Genomic DNA, 20923 nt, shown 5'->3' with positions numbered 1-20923 from the left:
GTATTTTATATATTTATTTAGTCGTGACTTTTGAATAAAAGTGTTTTGTTTTATTAGACGGAATACAATATAAAATTACATTGTAGTGGTAATTACTTTAAGAATTAAAAAAAAAAAGAACTAACAAATTAATTTGTTAAAAAACAAAACAAAACAAAAACCCCAAAACAACAACAATAACAACAACAAAAAACAAATAAGAAAACAATTTAAATAAATGAGTTTTGAGAAGCACTAAAGAAAACGAGAAAAAAAGAAAAGTTTAAATGGATAAACAAATATATAAAAACAACACAAATTAATACTAAATTGATATAAAATTAGTAAATTAATAAATTTAATTCAATACTGGAACATTCCCAAAGTCATTACATCAATGGTAGGTACCAGCACAAGTAAGGCAATAAATAAGAAAAAGTTCGTTTGCCAAAATCTCTATTTAGTTTTCACTGGTTAATAAGGTGGGCTCATTTGAATTAGCCCGACCTAGTACTAGAGAGGCCAGACAGCAAAAATCGGAGTTAGTTCACCGTCAGGCGACGTAACGATGAGATGACGATGTGGGCGGAGTGAAGTGGCTGGGGGGGGGGGGGGGGGGGGGGGTGATAAAAAAGAACAGGAGCGTATCCTGGTTTATGCATTACGGGATGCATGGTGATTCGCAATCTATTAAAAATACACACAAATTGATTTCAGTACGAAGTATAAAGTTTAAGTAGTAACTTTTGAAATTATCTAATTTAAATTAGATTATTTCGGACCTGGTAATACGGCATATAACTTGAAAAAACAGGCTGGTATTTGCCCACCCTGCCCATTATTACCAGCCGTCCCTGAGGGTAGGTAGCCTAGCCTAGCTGCCACCCCTTCTCGCTATTCTCATCCCGTATTACTATTACCTAACCAACAGCCAGGGTACTACTACTACTAATAATGATAATGATAATAATGATGACGACGATGATAATGATAATAATAATAAGAAGAAGAAACTTTATCTCATATGAAACTTGGCAATCTTGTAGATTTTTCAATTCTAAGTCTACTTCTATGGTCAAATATGCGTTATCTTGATAAATTTCTGCTATAGAAGGAACAAAATTGACGTCACCCAGCTCTTTGTAATTGTTTTTAGCTATCATTTTTATAATAAGGTCTTACCGAATTGTGTTAATCAACATTTAACATTACACAAGGTTTCGTGCCTTGATAACTTGATAACAATGGTGCAAGCAACTGGACCTCAAAAAGCCTGCAAGTCGACTTATGACCAGACATATAATCTGAAAAAGCCTGCAAGATTCATCTAGTCTTCATAATAGTAGTCCACAATTGTTGTATGTTTAATCCAAAGGTTGTAATGCAGTAATTTGTTAAGTTTCTTGTCACAAGTTGCACAATAAAAAAAAAAATCAATCAAATCCAAATCGCAAAAAGCCGGCGACATTTTTTTCGGTAATCCAATCTGTAGCCGGCACTCTTGAACCCATGTGATATATTATATCTGACTGGTAGATGTTATGAGTTTTTTTTTAAACTACACACATAGCATCAATATTTGAAAGATATGGTTGTTGATATTGGAAAAATTAACGACAGAGTGGTAAGAAAGAGAGATATAAATTGAGACAGGGGAGAGAAAGAAAGAGAAGTGGGGGGGGGGGGGGGGAGACGAAATAGAAAGTGGAGGAGAAAGAGAAGAAGAAAATACCAGCAAATTAAAATAGAGAAAGAGAGGGATAAAGAGAGGGGGATGGGGAGAGGGCGAGAGAGATATATGAAATATTGAGTGGACGAGAGAAAGGAAATACAAACAATATAAAAGATGTAGAGATATAGAGTTTGGGGTAGGGGGAGGGAGAGAGCGAGAAAATATAAACAAGTTACAATACCTAACGTAGGGAGAAATTGAGACAGCTAAGTCAACACAAAATAATAATATGCCCATAAAAGGAAAAGTCCAATTCTTAGAAATTGGGCGAATCCATTTCGCTTCAAGCCAGCCAGTCTACATTTTAAATGCACAACATACATGTTCACCCTCCTTACGTCCAGTACCAGGAGAGATTTGATGATCAGGTGAGAGTAGTGAGGAAGGGGGGGGGGGGGGGGGGGGTTGCTAGAATAGCGAGACGGGACGGCGGCTAAGCGAGGCTACCCTCCCTACCTGTTGGTTAACAGGGGTGAGAATAGCGAGAAGGGACGGCGGCTAGGCTAGGCTACCCTCCCTACCTGTTGGTTACAGGGGTGAGAATAGCGAGAAGGGGCAACTACCTCTATTCTCATCCCGGGAGTGAGAGCTCGATCGCTTTTCTATTCTCATCCCGGGGGGTGAGAATAGAGGCAGCCATTTCTCAATTTAAAACGAACAGAACAATTTAGAAGCCAAAATAGCAATAAGCGTTATAAGTTAAGTAAAATCAAAGCCAGTATCAGAAAATATTGTAAGAATAATTTTTTCTCAAATAATCAATAACATGAACATTCCTATTGAAAGGAACAAGAATTTTGTCATCTCGTATCTTGAAATGAGCAAATTGTTTATTAATTAACAACAGCATTGAATCTATAACTACCCATTCCCTTAAACATGGTAATATTTTATACTTTCTCAGTTTACCTTTTTGATGAGTAACAAATGATTAAGGAGAACGCAGGTATTGATGCAACGATTGATTTGCTTTTTTGACGGAACATGCAGCATTAATTAAAATTGTTTAATCATCAAATCACAATATGTTGTGGATTATTCTGAAATATGATTCAGGTGTCCTTGATTTATTTGACTGCTTTTCTAGTTATGGGTGTAGAGAAAATTCCATATGAATGTGAAGTTATAAGATAGGGTAACACATTCTCTTTCATCTACCATCGTGACTATACATATGCAATGTTGAATGTAGGGAAGAATGGAAAATATCATTCTAGACAAACAAAGGGATACTTTGTATTACTATTTATAAATGTGTAGCCATTGCAAAAGATACCTGTAGTCTTTATAGGCTGTTCCAATGCAGGTCACAAGCAGAATTGGTTAATTAGAACGATTTTTGAGTAACAGTGCTGTTCATATTGAGCTGCTTGTACTGTACTTGTCAATAGTAGAACCGGATGCTTGCCAACAAAAGACTATCAGACTTAAGTCATAAATGAAAATTTTGTTAGTACAGAGGGATTACCTCTGCATCTTTAAATTATATTGATTTACTTGTATATTTGATTCAAGGATGATTTGAAGTGAACGTAATAGAAGTTAAGATAGGTTTCATGAATATATATATATAAATATATATATATATATATATATATATATATATATATATATATATATATATATATATATATATATATATATATATATATATATATATATATCTATATATATATATATAAATAACTTTCCTTAGAATTGGATATAATTGAATATCAACTAGCAATTCCTAATATCATCATTTCATTCCGTTTTTTTTATTTGTAAGTTTTTTTCTATTCAACATAATTCTTTTTCAGGAACAAAACATCATTTGCCTTTCAGGCGGCAGTAACTGCTGCTACCAACGGTTGTAAAGTAATTCACATCTGTACTCACCCCATCTCGAAACTACCAGCACCAGTTCATGGAATGCCATCTCCAGAACCCTCTATTATGAAGAATGTTGATTTGCTGTAAGATACTAAGAAAGATTGAATATGTCTTATTTTTATAACTGAAACACTACAACTACAAACTGATAGATCTTGTTTTATTTTTTGTTCTTATGAGCTAGCCTTGTATCACATCTACTCTCTATACTCTCTGTTTAAGATTAATGACTTACTTTTGATTATTTCTATCTCTGGCTATATGGAACTAGAAAGGGCGAAGAGTATTCTTCTTTGGGTTATTCTGTCTTCCGTAGTGGTGGTAGTCTCCCTTTATGTCTTGAATCCCATCTTCTGGCGTTTTCCTTCAGTGATCTACCTCCATGTCTCTCTGGGGCTTCCCCATTTATGTCAAGTGTCCATGTCAAGTCCACTCATGCGGCAATGCTACTTTCCAGTCACATGACACAACTTATGTTATCTTTGATTTTTCCTTGCCGTCATGTCACTTACTCAAGAAAGATTTGTTCTTGTCCTAATTGCCTAAATCGACACTTTCTTGAACAAATGTGCTCCTAAAAGTTGTACCTGTGATTTGTAAAGAGGACAGTGTTCAATTTCTTTTCATAGCTTTTAGTCCCCATGTATATGGAATTCTTCCTGTTGATCCATGATTATTTGATTCTTCATTATTTCGAGTGATCTCATGTATTTTATTATTATTTTATCATTTTTCATTATTATCATTTTTATTTATTATATATCAATTATTATTATTATTATTATTATTATTATTATTATTATTATTATTATTATTATTATTATTATTATTATTATTATTATTTTTATTATTATGTTATTTTTATTATTATTATTATTATATTATTATTATTATTATTATTATTATTATTATTATTATTATTTGTTTATTATTATTATTATTATTATTATTATTATTATTATTATTTTATTATTATTATTATTATTATTATTATTATTATTATTATTATTATCAAATGTTTTTCTATTATTATTATTATTATTTATCGAAAAATCAAATTAGTTTCCTCAAATCCAATCTAAAGCAGATGCAATCATTTTCAGTAGATGGGTTTTGTGTCAACTGTTCAGTTAGCGAGTATGACAATGAGGTTGGGTTATATGCATTAAACGAACAGTTATATTGTTTTTATTCTAATAATTATTAGTGTTCTTTTTATTACTATTGTTGCAAACTTCGCTTTTTCAGATATTTTGAAGAAACTACAGAGCTAATAGCTTACTTTGCAAGCATACATATGAAGAAGAAATTGCCAAGTTACATTATTGTAGAAGATATTCTTTCATACGCATCCCAGAGGCAGGTATAGTTAATGATACCATTTTGTGAACTTTTATTAATTAATGTTATATTTTGGTAATTCTTTACCTAATCATTCATTGTAGAATTCTTTTGTATTGTGGTCTTTCCATTTTCTATATTAAACCTTTTGGTTAGACATTGATTATCAAAGTGATAAATTAAAGAAATTCTTCTCTGAAATTATTTATTTTCTATCTCACTTTACAGGTTTGTGATCTTCGGGTATGACAGTCGACGTTGGGTGGTGCAAAGTCGAGTCATTGAAAAAGGCTCTTTACTCACATTCTCCCACAGCACTTTGATGTAAAATGAGTACCTGGCTGGTTACAATGTTGTCTCTGTTGAACAAATCGTAATAGGGCCTCACAAGTGTCATGTCTAATACTATATATATATTAAGAGTTGCATTTGACTTGGGTTCCTTTGTAAAGTTCTTTGAGCACATTTAGTGGAAATTACGCTATATAAAAGCTCCAGTTCATTTTGTTTTTGTTAATAGTTCTGCATTTAAAATATAAGTGATTTAATGATAATACATTGACAGTTTGATGCCCCTTCTCCCCCTTTTTTTTTTGGATTCAAAGGATAAATCTGTGGAACGAACTCTAGCTAAACTGTTGGCTCTTATATCGAATGCAAGCAGATGGACTGCTAATCACAAGTATGTATGCCAATGATATCAAGTAAAAGTTAGTTTTGTATCATCAAATCTATGACAAATATTGATTTACAGTCAAGTTCACATCCATCATCAACACCATCATCAATATCATTGTGGCTATGTGGTCTGGTGGTATGACACTCGCTTTCGTATCGGAAGGTCCTGGGTTTGAGCCTCGCTCTGTGCATAGTTGAGTCCTTAGAGAAGGCTCTTTACACACAGTCTCTCACCGTACTCAGGTGTAAAATGAGTACCTGGCTGTTAACAACGTTGTCTCTGTCTGAAAAAAAAAGTAATATCGCCTATCAGGCGTCATGTCCCGTCCTAAATGCTAAATGTTTCTGTTGGCCTGGGACCCCTTGTAAAGCGCTTTGAGCATGTTTAGTGGATATTGCGATATATAAAAGCTCAATTTAATTTAATTCTTATTGCCATCATTGTTATCCTCATCATTACCATCAACATCGTCATCATCATCATCATCATTGTCTTCTTGATACAAGTTTCGTAGCGTATGGCTCCATTCCATGCAGGAAGTCTATAGCCAGTCTTTAATTTCATTACCGCAGTTTAGGACAGCCTTCAGATCTCCCACCAATCTTGTCACAGGACAATGCAGGATTATGTGATCTGCTGTACCTGGCATTCTCTGACCCCATCGTTGCATGTTTGCAGCAGTCCTGCCGTGGCCTGTCAGTAGTGGGTTTGATGTGACCCACTGTTTTTGATTGTTCTACCTGAAGCCTGGCATTAGTTCTGTTGGGTCTTTGATTACCCCACCTCCCTTGGGCATGGTAATTGTCCAATATTCCCTCCAGGCTTCCCCAATATCAACGTTTTTTTAGTTCTGAATGGTAAAAAGGCTTTCTGGATTTGAGTCGTGATGTTCTGGGAGCTTAATTTGTGATCGTTTTTAAAGGGGTAATTAGGGTATGGGTTTTCAGTTTGTGGACTAATTTTTGGGTTGCTTCTTCTCAACTGAGTTCTGATGGTTTGGTTGCACTTATATATGGGAGCCAAGGTGTTAGTGTTGATTTGAGGCATCCAGTTATTATGCACATGAACTTTATGTTGAGAGTTTTCGTGTGGGGACTTCTTGTCCAAGCAGGGGCGCAGTTTTCTCTGGCACTATAGCAGAGTGCTACTGCTGACATTCTCAGGACTTGTGTTGCTCCCCAGCTGGTGCCTGCTAATTTTCTAAGCAGACAGTTTCATTTTGCAATTTTGTTTGAGGTTCTTTCTATAATATTTTTTTTTTTTGTAGTTAAGCGAGGGTGACACCAAGGTATTTGGGATTTCTGTCCACTGGCAGGATATTTCCGTCAACTAAAATTATAAGGGTTTTAGTGGCTTGTCTCTTGTTCAAATGGAATGTTGTGGACACAGATTTTGTAGTGTTCATCTTCAAATACCATTGGTAGATTATTTTCCTTTAGCTTTGATGTTTCTTCACTGAGCGTCTTTTCTTATTCTTTCCAGTCTCTTGATTGATGAACCAATACCCAGTCGTCTGCTAGCCCAGTTGAAGTGATTGGCTGGCAGGTATGTCACTGACACTGATGTAGATGTTGAACAGTGTGAGTACACCGTTCTTTATCGTTCTTGTTTTGCTTTTCTCTCTTCCTAGAATAACATTAAAAAATCTCCCAAGATAATGGACAGATCATGAATATTAGTTTTTGGAGGGGACATCCATTTTTGATTTGGGGATTTATAAATGTTTGTTATCAATGTGTCACCGAAATTGATAGTAGATTTCTGTGTTTCATTTTGTTCTGTGAGATCTCCAAGGTCCAATATTTATTCTGCTGCTCTTGCGTATGTGATAATGCTGTATTGTTTATGGTTTTGTTGGTTGATGACAGAGTAGCCATTGAAAGTGTATCTTGAGGGTGCAGCTTTATTGTCTAGATGTGTTTCCTGGAGAAGTAATACATCAACATTGTGTTTCTTTAGGAAGTATGTCAGGTATTTACATTTGGCCATGGAAATCCTTTCAATGTTGAGGGAAAGTATTCTAATTCTTGCACCAATTGTGATGGGAGGTAGGGGGTTAGTGTTAGGTTAGTGTCATTTCAGAGCAATGAGAGTATCTGAGTAGGGTCATCAATATTAGAAATAGATTATTGAGAAAAGTCTAACACTGTGCCTGGCAAGTTGAAAATGACATAATATCTATTTTATGCCATAACCATTTCAGCGAGACTGGTAGATGCAATGTCCTCTTAACCGCTCCATCAAGAATTAAATCTATGCAAACTGTTTTGAAACAGTTTGATTATGAATCTGCAATTTATGAAGGTAATTTTTTTATTTTGTACTTTAGTCCCAAATTTAGATATCTGAAAATCAAATACTCATTATATCTTTCCATTTTGTCATGAATGTAAATATCTGGATGAGGACCTTCCACGTTCCTTGAGTATCAGGGGTCGTTATTGCTGTCTTTGTGGTAGGTAGTGTGATGACAGAAAATAATCTTACATTGTCATTGGATTACAAATACAGGATATTACAATTAAATTGCTCATGTTTGCAGACGATATGGCAATAATCAGTGAAACAAAAGAGGGTTTGCAGAACGGTTTAGACTCTTTACAAGAATATTGCATGCAATGGGGAATAAAGGTAAATATCAGTAAAACAAAAATCGTAGTATTTAAAAAGGGAGGGAAAACTGGGCAACAAGACAAATGGTCATATCAGGGTAAAAGTATTGAAGTAATCTCGTCATTCAAGTATCTAGGCTGTCATTTTAGCGCATCGGGATCTCTTACAAATGTACACAAGAAGTAACAAACTCAGCAGAAGAGCACTATTTTCACTTAGAAAGTATTTTAACACTAACACAGAAATTTTACCTCAGATGCAAATGAAACTGTTCAATAGTACCATCTTACCAATACTGAATTATGGGGCAGAAATATGGGGTTTAAGAAGAGCTGATCCAATTGAAAGATTTCACCTCGGTTTTCTTAAATCCATTCTATGTGTTAAGCACAGCACACCAAACTGTTTTGTTTATGGGGAATTGGGGGTGTATCCTTTGCATATTGAAAGAAAAATGAAAGTTATTAAGTATTGGTTGAAACTTATTCGCCCAGGAAGTAATGATTGCTCATTCACTCATGCAGTATACAAAGAACTTGTGCAATTGAATATTAATGAACCAAACCAACAACTTGGGTAAGCCTGGTGAAGCAGTTGCTGGATAGGAGCGGAATGGGCCATTATTGGGTTAAACAAAATGTGAAAAATGAAAATTACTTTCTGGCGGTTTTAAAACAATGCTTGGATGACATGTTTCTACAAGAGTGGCACGCTGAGATGTCGATGACGACGTCTGGACGGCTGTATAAACACATTAAAGACACCTTTGAGTTAGAACCATATATGAAATTGTGTAATAAATCTTACAGAGTTGCCATCTCAAAAATCAGATTGAGTTCTCATTTGTTTTATATAGAAAGGGGTAGATGGGGCACAAGAAAAGTAGATAGAAATGATCGTAAATGTCCTACTTGTGACGTAATAGAAGACGAATACCATTGTCTAATTGAATGTTCGAGGTATACGCATGAGAGAAGAAATTGCCTGCCGGAAAAACTGAAAAATAGACCAAGTATGTTTGAATTTATCAATTTTTTGACATGCAGAGACAGTAGACAGCAAGGTGATTTAGGTAGACTTTGTTTTAAGGTACAGATCGAACACAAGAAATATTTACAAGTATAATTGTGGTTTCCACGGCAAGGAAAACTTATTAAAATTGATGATAGAGGGAATAATGCGATTGTTTGTTTGTTTTCATTTGTTTTTGTCTGTTTAGTAACTGCAGTTCTGATACTAAGATGTGGTCTATTATACAAAATATGACATGTTTATATATATATATATATATATATATATATATATATATATATATATATATATATATATTATTATTATTATTATTTAAAATATTTACCACAATGTTTGAGACAGTCTACATTAATGTTTCAAGCTTAATTTGCCATCGTCAGGACTGAGTTGTTTTGTTGACTGTTGTTGTTTCTTGAAGTGGTTCCGCTTTGAAGTTGCTTAACAAGAATTTACGCCGATGGGGACACTTTCCGTATATCTCACTTTTCATGTTGAGTGTGGCTTCATGAGGGTGTTTGATTATAGTATATTTCTCTTCCAGGCATAAGCTACATTGTTTTGATGTTGGTGTGTATCCTGTTGCTTTAGATAAAATTTTCCATGAAATGTTGTGGTCTAGTTTGTTGTCTTTTAATTTCCAAATATGTTCGCTGAGTTTTGTGGATGTTTTTTTGTTAGTGTTTCTAAATGTTGAGGTATGGAGGTTGTATCTTGTTTTGAAATTATTTTCTGTTAGTCCTACATATATATATATATATATATATATATATATATATATATATATATATATATATATATATATATATATATATATATATATTATATATATATATATTATATATATATATTAAGTATGTGTGTGTGTGTGTGTGTGTGTGAGTGTGTATTTGTGTGAGAAAGTGGGGTGGGGGGAATTGGGCATTGATGTTAAAATATTGTATTATAGTTTACCATGATAAAGATTAGTTGCGATTGCACAATTGGCTTATTGTTATTATTATTATTATTATTATTATTATTATTATTATTATTATTATTATTATTATTATTATTATTATTATTATTATTATTATTATTAATATTATTATTATTATTGTTGCTGTTGTTGTTGTTGTTGTTATTATCAGCACTGATATCATAACCAGTGTATATAACCATATATATATATATATATATATATATATATATAAATATATATCAAGGATTACTATACTGGAAAGGATCGACATGTGAAATATTCAGCCCCCGCTAGTGGGGGCCATTGGTTGGATAACGAATTCAAGCAAAACTACTACTTTTCTGCCTTGGTACGATTTCCTTGAATGCGCAATAATTGATTCTGTTCTTATAATTTCGGTACTTTATAAGAAATTGGTTAATTGGCGACCATAAGTTTTAAATAATATTTCTTATATCTTGAATGATATGAAAATATATAAAAAGTAGTGAACTATCAACAATTTTACTGGAAAGTATGAACCATTTTTTATGACGCCCTCTTACAAATTGAGTGATTGGGTTTGTTTTCATTTTTTAAAATCGAAAGTACGAATCTGCTTTCAATTGCTTTTAATAACTATCTAGATAGATCTTTGGCTAATTTATCGAACCAGAATCTTTGAAAAGTGGTAAGTACCAATAATAATTGCGTAATAATTCTGTACGAACATCATATAAGTTTCAATTAACCGAACATTCCATTTTAACAAATTCTTTCAAAATGGATAAGCCGAAAATCATATTTTTGACACTATAATCATATTTAGATTCCAATACTTACTAGTTATAGATTTTAATATAGCTGTGATAAGTGAAATTCTTTCCTATTGTTTTAAAATTCGTGAAAAAATATATTTTACTAGGACAAAATGATCCAGAGGTTCATACAAATTTTTGCAGCAGCTGTACATTGTGAACAGCTGAGAAAAAGAAGACAAAGGTGCGCCCCTTATTAAAAATCCGACTATTGTATCCCTTAGTAGATATTTTGGTATTCATCTTTTTCTTGGGATCATCCTCCGCAGATTACCTCCCTTTGTTGATATTTTACATCTCCTTTCCCCTTCATCTAATTGTTCACTTTCATCTTCATCATCATTTTACATGTACATTCATTAATCAAGCTTCTAAAGAAATCATCCTGAATCAATCACTATAAGGTCAGTTTTTAGAATATCTAACTACTCATCCTTTCCGTTTCTTGGCTACTCTTATTCACTGCTGATAATAATAATCAATAAATATTTTTTTGGACCCAGAATTCACAATCACTCTCTAAAAAGGTAGATCTTGCCATATAATAATGCCCCTGCTGTTATTTTGGTGTAAATTTTCTCTATTTTTTGTTGGCCCCGACTAGCGTTGCCTGAAGATTCCATATGATTGTCCTTTTAGTATAGTTGTCCTTGATATATATATAATTTTTTTTTTTTTTCTTGTTTCTTCTGTTTTGATGTGATTTGTAAAAGAAGTGTTGTATTTCACTTGTTAGGACCCTTTGCTTGTATCTTTGACTTCTAAGCGATTTCAATCTAAGTACACCGAGGGGTGCTCTTGGTGCCCTATCCGCACCATTTACCTTTGCCTTATTTATCCTCTGGTGCCTTTGAGAAAAGTATCCTTTTAGACTACCTTATACATTTTCTGTTCTTTCAATGCGTCACAAACGTAAAATTCTTAAAAACACAGAAACCGACCCTTGACATGGAATAATTGAAGTACGCAAGCTTGTTCGCTCTAGACTATATCAGTACGGAAAATTACTTAAATGTTTGTGATATTCTAAAAGATTCAATTATTTGTCCCTGGGAATTAATTCTGTAATTCTACCAAACAATACGTTAAACTAATATGTCTGTAACTTCTAGGCAATGTTCGCAAAATCCCATTCTTCTATAACTTTAATCAACGATAGAAATGTGTTAAATAAGTGGTGGGCTATTGATTATGTTGGAATTTCCCCGAAGATAAAGATCACCCAGACCAAAGCATTTTGGATCACCTAGTATTACTAAAAGTCAATAAATTTATTATCCAAAACAGAATTACCATGATATAATCCCTATCTTCTTAATTGTCAACGAATGAGATATAAGCGTGGTCCCCATTTACAAATACAATACTAGATATATTGCTGCGGCGCTTCTATTATTTTTACAATTATTATTATTATTATTATTATTATTATTATTATTATTATTATTATTATTATTATTATTATTATTACTATTATTGTAAGTATTGGTAGTATTACAATGTTGTATTTTTATGATTATTTATGGTATCATTTTATGCTTTGGTTTCATTTACCTTTTTTCCTCACTTTCATGTCTGTTGTCATCAAACTGTATGGATTATTGATTAAAATAAAAGTTATTTTTGTTTGTCTTGTTTTGACTATGGAACTGATACTTATCATGGCAGACCTGCCTACTTGAAATAGGAAAATGTAATAAGTAGTTTTCAGGGTAAATAACATCGTAGACATTTTAACTACCCTTAAAAACCACCAGTTTGTCCTTATAATGCGTGGGGAAAAATATTAACTCTATGTGATAGCTCTGGCACCAGAACTTCGTTTTCAAGAAATGACATTTAATTAAAAACCTTTATTATATCCAGCCCGGGATTTAGCCGTAGTACTACGGGAATTTTCGTGGTAGTGAGGATGTCTGTTGTGATGGGTATCAATATTTTATTATTATTATTATTATTATTATTATTATTATTATTATTATTATTATTATTATTATTATTATTATTATTATTATTATTATTATTATTATTATTATTTATTATTATTATTTTTTATTTATTTATTTATTTTTTTTTTTTTTTAATGAGAAAAACTGATTGGAAATGTAAAAGTGATGGTGATAGTGGTAGTGATAATGGTAATGGTGGTGGTGGTGGTAACGGTGATTATTGGGGTGTAAGGATGATGGTAATATTATTATTGTTATTATTATTGATATTGTTGTGTTGTTGTTGTTGTTCTTCTTCTTCTTCTTCTTCTTCTTCTTCTTCTTCTTCTTCTTCTTCTTCTTCTTCTTCTTCTTCTTCTTCTTCTCTTATTATTATTATTATTGTTATTATTATTATTATTATTATTATTATTATTATTATTATTATTATTATTATTATTATTATTATTATTTGCGGGTGGTTGGATGGGAGCATCACCCTTGAATCATATACCTATGATGTTCGCATGGGTGTACGATCCGATAGTGATGTCGTTTCTTCTTCTCTTTACTAGCCTATCCTGCTTCTTTGGTTTGTGATTGTATTTTTGACAGGGGATATTTTTTTTTCTGTAAATCTTCTGCCTGTTTTTTCTTGGTTATTTGTAATTTAGCTTATGATATTTTTAGGTTATGATTTTGATTTACATTTGTACTATTTTTGTTAGATTGCTTGTTTTTTTGTTTCAGCGGTCTCTCATATAACCTCAATTGTGTTGGAAGAGACCTAAAGCAACAAACAAACAAAAAAATATTATTATTATTATTATTATTATTATTATTATTATTATTATTATTATTATTATTACTATTATTATTATTATTATTATTATCATTATTATTATTATTATTATTATTATTATTATTATTATTATTATTATTATTATTATTATTATTATTATTATTATTATTATTATTATTATTATTATTATTTATTATTATTGAACTTATTGATGTTATTACGATTGTTGTATTTTTGTGTGGTGTATCAGTTTATTTTTTGGTTCCATTTACCTTTTTTTTTTTTCCACTTTCATGTATGTTGGCATCAAATTGTTGATTTATTGGCGAAAGCCTAAGATTGAATAAACTCTCTCTTATAAGCTGTTATTTTACCTCATAGTAGAATATTATTAGCCAATTATGAACTGTATTCTTGTTTATTTTTAAAGACAGAATAATAGATAGAAACAGATCGATTGCTATGTTGATATAACTGTATTCTGGTATGTCAATATACTGGTGTTATATAGCAAAGAATAACCAGACTTTGGTGCCATGTTCATATAAGTGTTGGTGATACATCCCCTCTGCACCATATCTTTTGTTTGGACAAATTTCCTTTGCCGATTTTTAAAGTCCAGTTAGTCTTGACAAGTTGATGATATATAAACGTTTACTGTCTCATCATCATTCTTGCTTACTCTTTGGATACTGTTGTGCAGCCAATGTCGTTGACTATCCAGTCGAATTTCTCCTGCCACCCCATTGTTTAGATCTGAAAGTTGGTAGACAAACAATTCTTTTACACATCCTGAGTCAACTAAGCCTCTGTAATGGAAATGAATGGTTGTTAAAAGAATGTTTACTAACCATCACAAATGTTTCTGTTCATTTGTTTTTGCAAGGCTTATTGATTTCTTTATTTACATGTATGTGTATTTAATGAATTTATACAGATTCAGAGTATTGCAGAGTATTGCATATACATGACAAGGATTAGTTTTGCATCAGAGTGGAATGGCTTTGCTAGTGTATTGATATATAAAACAATACATGTAGACTACAGAAGATTATGAAATTAATATTAATAAATTTTACCTTTTGAATGTTTCAGGTCCAAAAAAAGATGAAGCATATTCAAAACTTTCCTTCATACTAAACAACAAAGCACAACTTTCTGTCAGCTTCCATCGTCAAGACAGGTGTTTGATTCTAAATGATGTCTGTGTTACAACAAGCAAATCTATTGAATGAGTCTGATGTCAATGAAAACCTTACTCCTTTTTATCAGTAATGAGCATAGAAATCGGAAGGACTAGAACTTGGACTCCCATAGTAAATAGTTCCGAAAAAGTGGCTCTCGCAGGTACATGGCACCGCCGCGATGAAGAGGTTAGAAAGCAGCGGGCATGCCTAGTGATTACCTGCGCGTGCAGTAGCGCGCAATAAGAATTTAAGTAATTATGTCCTGTTTGGCTTTATTTATGGGTCATTCTCAGTGTAATTGCCAGAGCAGATGGATTCGCTATTTAAAGCCCAATGTGGAATAATTCAACCCCCGCCCTGTTCACCATCGCCTCACATATTATTCCTTTCATGGAATGTATTTCACATAAGATTCGCCAATGTGGTGGTTGGAATAATAGTCCGTCGGCTGAGCAATTTAAAGCATACAAAATGACGTTCAAGCGTCAGATAACGGGAACACCATCCAGTTAAATGAAACGAGAGAGGTGCAATTAGGCTTCCCATTGCGTAAAATCACAACATTAAGTCAACCGTCTGAGCTACATGATGACTTTGATGATGAGTTCCGTGTGGTGGCTGACAGTCTTGAAAAAATATTCAACATTGCAGACATTGACTGGAGAATGTCATGTATTGTTTACACAGTAGGTTTTGTATGCCGGACGGTTCAGGCCTGGGTGAAGTGTTGTGATTGCAAGGCTGCCCTAACAATAGTTGATTGTGGTTATTCTGATCCACAATTCGCTTTTCTCAGCAGGAGGAATTTGGGGGGCTTGATTGTGCCATCCCCGGGTCTTGTATAAATAATTATTGCCTCTGAAAAAGTGTTACGGTTATTTGTACCTCATTTCAACGAAATGCATCGTCTGCCTCACACACAATTAATTGATTTAAGAATTGAGACAATGGTTGTGCAGCATTTAAAAGACAAAATAGAATTTCTATTTCCCTCTCTTCATTAACATTTCTTTGACCATGAGCTTGTTTCTGAAGAAAACCACATCACTCAACTCATCAAAGTCATTGTCCAATATTATAGTCGAGATTATTCAAATTAGGAAAGTTTCACCACCAATGTGTCATCCTAAAAGGACACAGTAGCAAGAGGATGAAATTCAGTAAGATTATCATTTTCAGTGGTCTATAAAAAATGTCGCCACAATTCTCTATGACATTGACTAGATTAAAGTAATGTTTTTTTCCTGTTTAAATAAAATGTTTAGTTACGTTCGCAAATGTGTGTATAAAAATTTGATATTAATACATAATAATCACATTTTGATAACAATTGAAGAATATTATGCCAATTTGGATACGTTATTATCGTATTTTAACTCATCCAACTCCTCCGAAGTTAGCAGACCAGTCATAATACTCTTAAGTAAGTACCTACAGTATGTAATTTAAAACAAAATGGTAATTGCAATATATGTTGCTATTTATAGACCAGTATGATAAAACAATTGCCTGAAAACTTTGCACTTTACACACATTACCCAATTCGAATGATTTTTTTCTTCTGAATTTTCAGAATTTTAATCAACCAAATTCAACAGCTGTGAATGTGTACTTAGCAAAACGTAGTGACGAATATTCTAAGAGTGCTACATGATGTGTTACAAAAAGGTGGTGGATGGGAAACGTCTACTATCTATATGTCTACCTGCATATCTGTCTATCTATTCATCCATTTATCCACCCATCTATCTATCCATCCATTTATCTATCTATCTATCCATCCATCTATCTATAAAAAATATATCTATCTATTAAAGAAATCTATCTTTCTATCTATCCATCCATCCGTCCATTTCATATCCTGTTGATTTGAGAAGCTTTAAAAGATCTTAAGCACATTTAACAACATTGTGTGAAAAAGCTTTTATTTGTAAATCTGAAAGAATTTTTTTAGACGTATATTTTCTCATTCTTATTATGTTTACATGATCTGGTAACAATGATGAATTAATATTTTTGAGGATCTTGTCAGAAAAAAGATCACAAGAGTTACATGTTATTGTTATTGATGATAGTTTTTTTTCTTAATTTTTAAGTTGTCAAGCTTTGGGTGGAATTTTTCTCAGGGTTGGGAAGCATAGGCCTCCTTGACCAGAGATTGCTAAATCAATCCATTCTTGTTTTCTGTTCTTGATATAGATTGAGATCGTTTGGTTTTGTTCAGACCTTTATTAGGTCTTTTTTATTTTATTTTGAAAGATAAGAAATCAGATGGTAGTCTCTTTTTGTGGTTGATGGTTCTGGGAGATTTTTTAAAAGACCTTACAGCTGTCACTGATATTAGTAGGTCGTCATGAAGCTATAAAAATTGATTAGAAACATCAAAATTTAGACTTTCGAAGTTAAAGAAAATGTTTCACTCTTCTTTATAAAGCATATTGAGGGCATCTGTCCGACTCTAACTCTAAATGTGGAAGCACCCTTGGTGTTAAAATAAATTTTTTAGCTTATATTAAAACCCAACTCCTCCCCGACTCTTGTGACCAAAAGAGACTAACCACAATCCTTTTATTTGGCAAGAATAGCCATGTGATCTAAACTCTTATGTTACTCGCAAAATCTGCAGTTTAAAAAAATGTTTTTCTCAAAATCACATCTTACGCACTTACATGATTCTAGTCACTTAACCCAAGTGACTCATTATTTTACTATTCATTTAATTTCAGCATATGGCTTACCCTGACATGATGTTAACTTTGTTGTTGTGGTCTGATTTTAAATTTGAAAAAAAAAAAATTATATTAGGAAATTTGACCGATCAGCTCAAATGGTATTATGTCAGGGTGAGCCAGGTATTCGAAAGTGATTTTAATTCTAGATTACCAGATATGTGAAGTTTTAACTTTTGTGACTTTAAGTAACTATGTCTGTTCTCTTAAAAGAAAAATAAATAAAGAATTGAATAAAATTTTCATATTTTGGTGGGGATCCCTATAAATCAGTTGGTCGGGCACTCGCTTCATACGTAAAGGGACTGAGATTGATCCTGGATGAAGTCGGAATTTTTTTTTTGAACACCCTCTTTCCACCCAGCAGTGATTGGATAGCTGGGTCTAATAATTCGATAGACTATTGTCCTATCCAATGGATAGCAGCAAACAATTACTAATGTCCGTTTCATGCTATAGAAACTTGGATAAAAGCTAGTTCCGTGGGCCATATGGCTCTCTATGACTATTTTATTTTTTCATTCTTTAGACCATAGAATCCATTTTTAATTTCTAAACCACCCTGATAAAATACCTCTTTGAGTCAGTCGGTCACACATAGTCCGTTTTCATCAAATCACCAAGGCAACATTTGTTGATACATAGATGTTGGCCCTGAAATTTCATCAGATGTCAATGAGGATGCTGTTGACACATGGGACTTAAATATGATAAACTAGATGTACTGCTAAATACTGTTGTTACACCTCTCCATGGAGTAAAAAGAGGGGACTTATTAACTTAATCCTCTTTATTCCTGTAGGGATATAAGTTCGCAACTATGCTCTTCCAATTTACCTGTTTTGGGCCGTCTTCCTCGGTCTGGGCCATGATAGGCCTCTTTCATCTTTCTGACCTGGATGGGGTCCTCTGAACTCCCACGGTTGGCATAGCGGTCACCTTCCTTTTAAGTACGTAGTCCTTCAGGCCATTAGGCCCATGGAGTTGGAGATTATCCCTGTTTCTATAGCGTGAAATGTCAATAACAATTTCTTGCTACCCTTTGGATAGGTTCTAGTCCAGATCTTACAGTACAGACCTAGCTACCCAATCACTTATGGCTTATGGGTTGACAAGTGGGTAAAAAAAATCTGGCTTCGCCCGAGATAGATCTCAATCCTTTTCTGTGTGAAGCAAGTGCCCGACCAGCTGAGCTATAGCGACCCCCAACCTTCCTTTTAACCAGTTCAGCAATGTCCTAACAGTGTTGCAATTACCGTAAAACTCAGAAAAAAAAAATCATCTCTCTATCCACTTACCGTCCCAATGTTTCTTTGTCCTTCTAATCTTCCTGGATGGTTGTGTAACATCTTAATTTGATTATATTATGTAAAAAGAAAATAAAAGAATTATGATGATATAAAAAAATACCAGATGTTGTTTATGTCAAAATTGCAGAGGATTGGAGTGTCCAGATTCTTACTTGAAATTTATTCCTTTTCTTGGGTCGTTTTGTGTAGTGAGATGATGCTCACTTACAGACCAGGGGTCTCTTATTCAAGTCCTACTCTGGGCGATGCAAAATTTAGTCCTTGGAATATACCCTTTACTCACATTCTCCCACAGTATTCAGATGAAATGAGTACCTGGCCCATAACAACATTGTCGTTGTCAAAAGAAAATAATCATAGTAACATCTCACATGCTTTAACACCCCCTCCCCCCTTTAATGTATTTTGTTCTCATCCATGAGAATCTTTTGGCATTTTGCTTGGACCAAATCATGGTAGATTTATCTTTTTCCTTGTAAATTATCTCCCTATTTGCTCTGTTATTATACATATTAGTTATTGTTGTTGTTACCTTTTGAGTGTAACCATCTTGGAAGGAATTGGGGTCCTGATAGCTCAGTTCTCATGCAAACTGACCAAGATTGATGCCGAATGCATTCAAGATTTTTTTCTGCAGTGATTGGGTAGCTGATTCTGTTTGATCTGGTGGAAAGTACTTTGCGATGGACTATCATTCTATCCAAAGGATAACAAGCAATTGGTATTATCCGTTTCACACTATAGAAACCGCCTTACTTGTGTCTTGGTAGGACTTTTAAGACACATGGAATTAGTCCAGTTTTCTATATGAACCTCTCAACAAGTCTGTATCTTACTTTTTCACATGTCTGAGAGCAGATCTGTTGACCTATCTTGCAACCATCCCTTCATTGTCACAATTTGTGAGTGGGGTTCTGACTTCCCAAAGTGGGCAGGGAGGTACGTACTGTGTCTTCTATCCCCCTATATGTTTTCCAAGATGCTTTCGGTCTTTATCTTGGATGAGATTACTTTATTTTGTCCTGACTCTGGTTGGATAACTTGGCTGGGAGTGGGAGGGAAACAGTCAAATGTATAGTTAGCGTTTAGGGAGATTATATTTTTTTTGGTCTTGCAAATCATCTCTCTGTTATGCACTGTATTATTTTTAGTTTTACATACAGTATATATGATTTGTAAAAATTTTAGCGTGTTCCTCTTAGTGGGGACCTGTGCTTGAGTCAGGATGAGACATTTAGGGGATCTCAAACTAAGTACACTGATAGTGTGCTCCTGAAATCTTTATCTATTCCTTATTATTATTATTATTATTATTATTATTATTATTATTATTATTATTATTATTATTATTATTATTATTATTATTATTATTATTATTATCATTATTATTATTGTTATTGTCGTTGCTATTATCATTATTATTATTATTATTATTATTATTATTATTATTATTATTATTATTATTATTATTATTATTATTATTATTATTATTATTAAAACAAGCAAACAAATGGGCAAATGCGGTTTGCACTGCTCCTGCGATCAAGCCAATGAAATCTTTAGTAATATCGTATTTATTGTATATTTGTGATAGCATAAATAACCTTGGAATACACCAGCAAAATACCATCTTTCAACTAAGAACACAGCACATACCGCTCAACCGTTACCAAAGTAAAATTACAAAAGACACATCCCCTTCCTTTCCTTTATGTCAACACATCAATAAAACAGTAACGCGCCATTTAACAATTTCAGATGCATTTTCCTCCCATCAAATCCAAGCATCAGTTACAGAGACAAAGCTGTTAACGGCCAGATATTCTTCTGAGTACGGTGAGCAAAGAGCTTTTACCAATGGCTCAGCTATGCGCCCTTCAGAACAGAACTCGAACCTTGGACCTTCTGGTCCGAAGGTGTGTCATGCCACTGGACCACATAGCCAACTAATTTGTGTGGTGCAG

The 20923-nt window shown here is 33.2% G+C and overlaps 1 protein-coding gene across 3 annotated transcripts in view; it reads left to right on the top strand.

Annotated features, from left to right (window-relative positions):
• The window catches only part of LOC144968604 (uncharacterized), a 21679-nt gene extending 2623 nt beyond the window's left edge, over window positions 1-19056 (top strand). The window contains exons 2-7 of one of the 3 annotated variants that reach the window (XR_013644612.1): window positions 3511-3666; window positions 4832-4946; window positions 5530-5606; window positions 7086-7183; window positions 7807-7907; window positions 14829-19056. Coding sequence is in view for 2 of the 3 variants with exons in the window: in XM_078907107.1 (XP_078763233.1) it covers window positions 3511-3666; window positions 4832-4946; window positions 5530-5606; window positions 7807-7907; window positions 14829-14968 (589 nt within the window). In the remaining variant the exon portion in view is untranslated. The remainder of the gene's footprint in view (window positions 1-3510; window positions 3667-4831; window positions 4947-5529; window positions 5607-7085; window positions 7184-7806; window positions 7908-14828) is intronic. The other 2 variants (XM_078907107.1, XM_078907108.1) reach the window with 2 other exon arrangements.
• The last annotated feature ends 1867 nt before the right edge of the window (window positions 19057-20923 follow it).

The sequence above is a fragment of the Berghia stephanieae genome, chromosome 3, assembly GCF_034508935.2.
Source record: "Berghia stephanieae isolate SIO BIC M18660-M18661 chromosome 3, UCSD_Bste_1.3, whole genome shotgun sequence".
Taxonomy (NCBI): Eukaryota; Metazoa; Mollusca; class Gastropoda; order Nudibranchia; family Aeolidiidae; genus Berghia; species Berghia stephanieae.
The sequence above is the reverse complement of the archived record's forward strand: the minus strand, read 5'-3'. Positions and strand labels throughout refer to the sequence as shown.